This window comes from Coregonus lavaretus, assembly GCF_964263955.1.
Source record: "Coregonus lavaretus genome assembly, contig: HAP1_SCAFFOLD_1987, whole genome shotgun sequence".
NCBI classification, from domain to species: Eukaryota; Metazoa; Chordata; class Actinopteri; order Salmoniformes; family Salmonidae; genus Coregonus; species Coregonus lavaretus.
Window position 1 is genome coordinate 2,791 of NW_028162602.1, and position 2,210 is coordinate 5,000.

General features: G+C 43.9%; 1 protein-coding gene across 1 annotated transcript in view; it reads right to left on the reverse strand.

Annotated features, from left to right (window-relative positions):
* Positions 1 to 1,702: 1,702 nt before the first annotated feature.
* LOC311119103 (neurexin-3a-like) overlaps positions 1,703 to 2,210 on the reverse strand; it is a gene marked incomplete at both ends in the record, with an annotated part of 35,881 nt that continues 35,373 nt past the window's right edge. Inside the window, one exon of the mRNA XM_084193847.1 lies at positions 1,703 to 2,210. This exon is cut by the window's right edge and continues 240 nt beyond it. Within this exon, the coding sequence (XP_084049973.1) occupies positions 1,703 to 2,210 (508 nt within the window).

Consider the following 2,210-nt stretch of genomic DNA (forward strand, 5'->3'; position numbering starts at 1 on the left):
GCGTACGTGTGCGTGTGTGTGTGTGCATGTGTGTGCCTCCATGCGTGTGTGTGTAACCCAATTACTTTTATAAACCCTGGGTTGCTGATGCCATGTATTGGCCATTGAGAGGCTTTGAAGCCAACGGTCGGCCATATTGGCACTCCCCAGTAGGAGCAGTCCTCCATAGGAATGAATGGAATTCTACAGTATTTCAATGAATTGTTTCAAGGACAAAATTACATGTATTTAAGTATTTTTTTGTTGTCTTAGTGGGGACAGGAACATTATTACTCTCAAAAACTTTAAGGAAAATATTTATATATATATATATATATATGTATACATTTTTTTTTATGTTTAACTCACATAATATGATTTCAAACTATGAGTGAATGTGACTGTAATAGAATAAACGTGTCCAAAATAAATGTAGACGTTAATAAATGCATTTCTATAGCTGCCAAAATGGCTGTGCGGTGGCTTCCACACAGCGCCCCCCTGTCAGTCATCCAGGGCTTATACACATCATTGGTCTAAACCAGACACCTCTGGTTCCAAACGAAGCAGGGTGGACAAAAAATGGCCCCCGGTCTAAAGCCTCACACCTCTTAGATTACCACCACTACAATAGCAGGATTAACCACAGCATTAAACCAATGGAGAAACCAACCTGCTAAATAATCCTCCATTGGAATGTTCACTCTTATAAAGGGAGGGTGTACGCTGAGTATACCAAACATTAAGAACCTTCCTAATATTGAGTTGCACCCCCTTTTACCCTCAGAACAGCCTCAATTCGTCAGGGCATGGGACTCTACAAGGTGTCGAAAGCATTCCACATGGATGCTGACCCATGTTGACTCCAAGGCTTCAGACAGTTGTGTTAAGTTGGCTGGATGTCCTTTGGGTGGTGGACCATTCTTGATGCACACGGGAAACTGTCGATTGTAGAAAAATAAACTGCAGCGTTGCAGTTCTTGACACACACCGGTGTGCCTGGCTCCTACTACCATACCCTGTTCAAAGGCACTTAAATCTTTTGTCATGCCCATTCGCCCTCTGAACGGCACACATTCACAATCCATGTTTGAATTATCTCAAGGCTTAAAAATCCTTCTTTAACCTGTCTCCTCCCCTTCATCTACACTGATTGAAGTGGATTTAACAGGTGACATCAATAAGGGATCATAGCTTTCACCTGGATTCACCTGGCCAGTCTGTGTCACGGAAAGCATACACTCAGTGTATAGGTTAGCTACTTATCAGGATTTAGGTCAACCACCTATCCATGGCATATGACTCCCTCTCTCATGAAAATACATGATTTTAAATCAACGTCAATATTATGCCTTTCTTTTTTCACAGGAGGTTGGTGGTACCTTAATTGGGGAGGACAGTCTCGTGGTAATGTCTGGAGCGGAATAGGTGGAATGGTATAAAATAAAATCAAACACGTGGTTTCCATGTGTTCATAATAATATATAATAATATGCCATTTAGCAGACGCTTTTATCCAAAGTGACTTACAGTCATGCGTGCATACATTTTTGTGTATGGGTGGTCCCGGGGATCGAACCCACTACCTTGGCGTTACAAGCGCCGTGCTCTACCAGCTGAGCTACAGAGGACCACAATGCCATTCCATTCACGTCCTCCCCTCAGCAGCCTCTACTGACTTATTTCCTATGGCAACACAACCCATGCAGTAGCAGCACCTCTGCTACAAACCACTTTCATCCTCCAGGTCTCTGTGTTCGATTATACAGTCACAGCTCCTTTCATCCTCCGGGTCTCTGTGTCTGATTATACAGTCACAGCTCCTTTCATCCTCCAGGTCTCTGTGTCTGATTATACAGTCACAGCTCCTTTCATCCTCCGGGTCTCTGTGTCTGATTATACAGTCACAGCTCCTTTCATCCTCCAGGTCTCTGTGTCTGATTATAGAGTCACAGCACCTTTCATCCTCCAGGTCTCTGTGTCTGATTATACAGTCACAGCTCCTTTCATCCTCCAGGTCTCTGTGTCTGATTATACAGTCACAGCTCCTTTCATCCTCCGGGTCTCTGTGTCTGATTATACAGTCACAGCTCCTTTCATCCTCCGGGTCTCTGTGTCTGATTATACAGTCACAGCTCCTTTCATCCTCCGGGTCTCTGTGTCTGATTATACAGTCACAGCTCCTTTCATCCTCCGGGTCTCTGTGTCTGATTATACAGTCACAGCTCCTT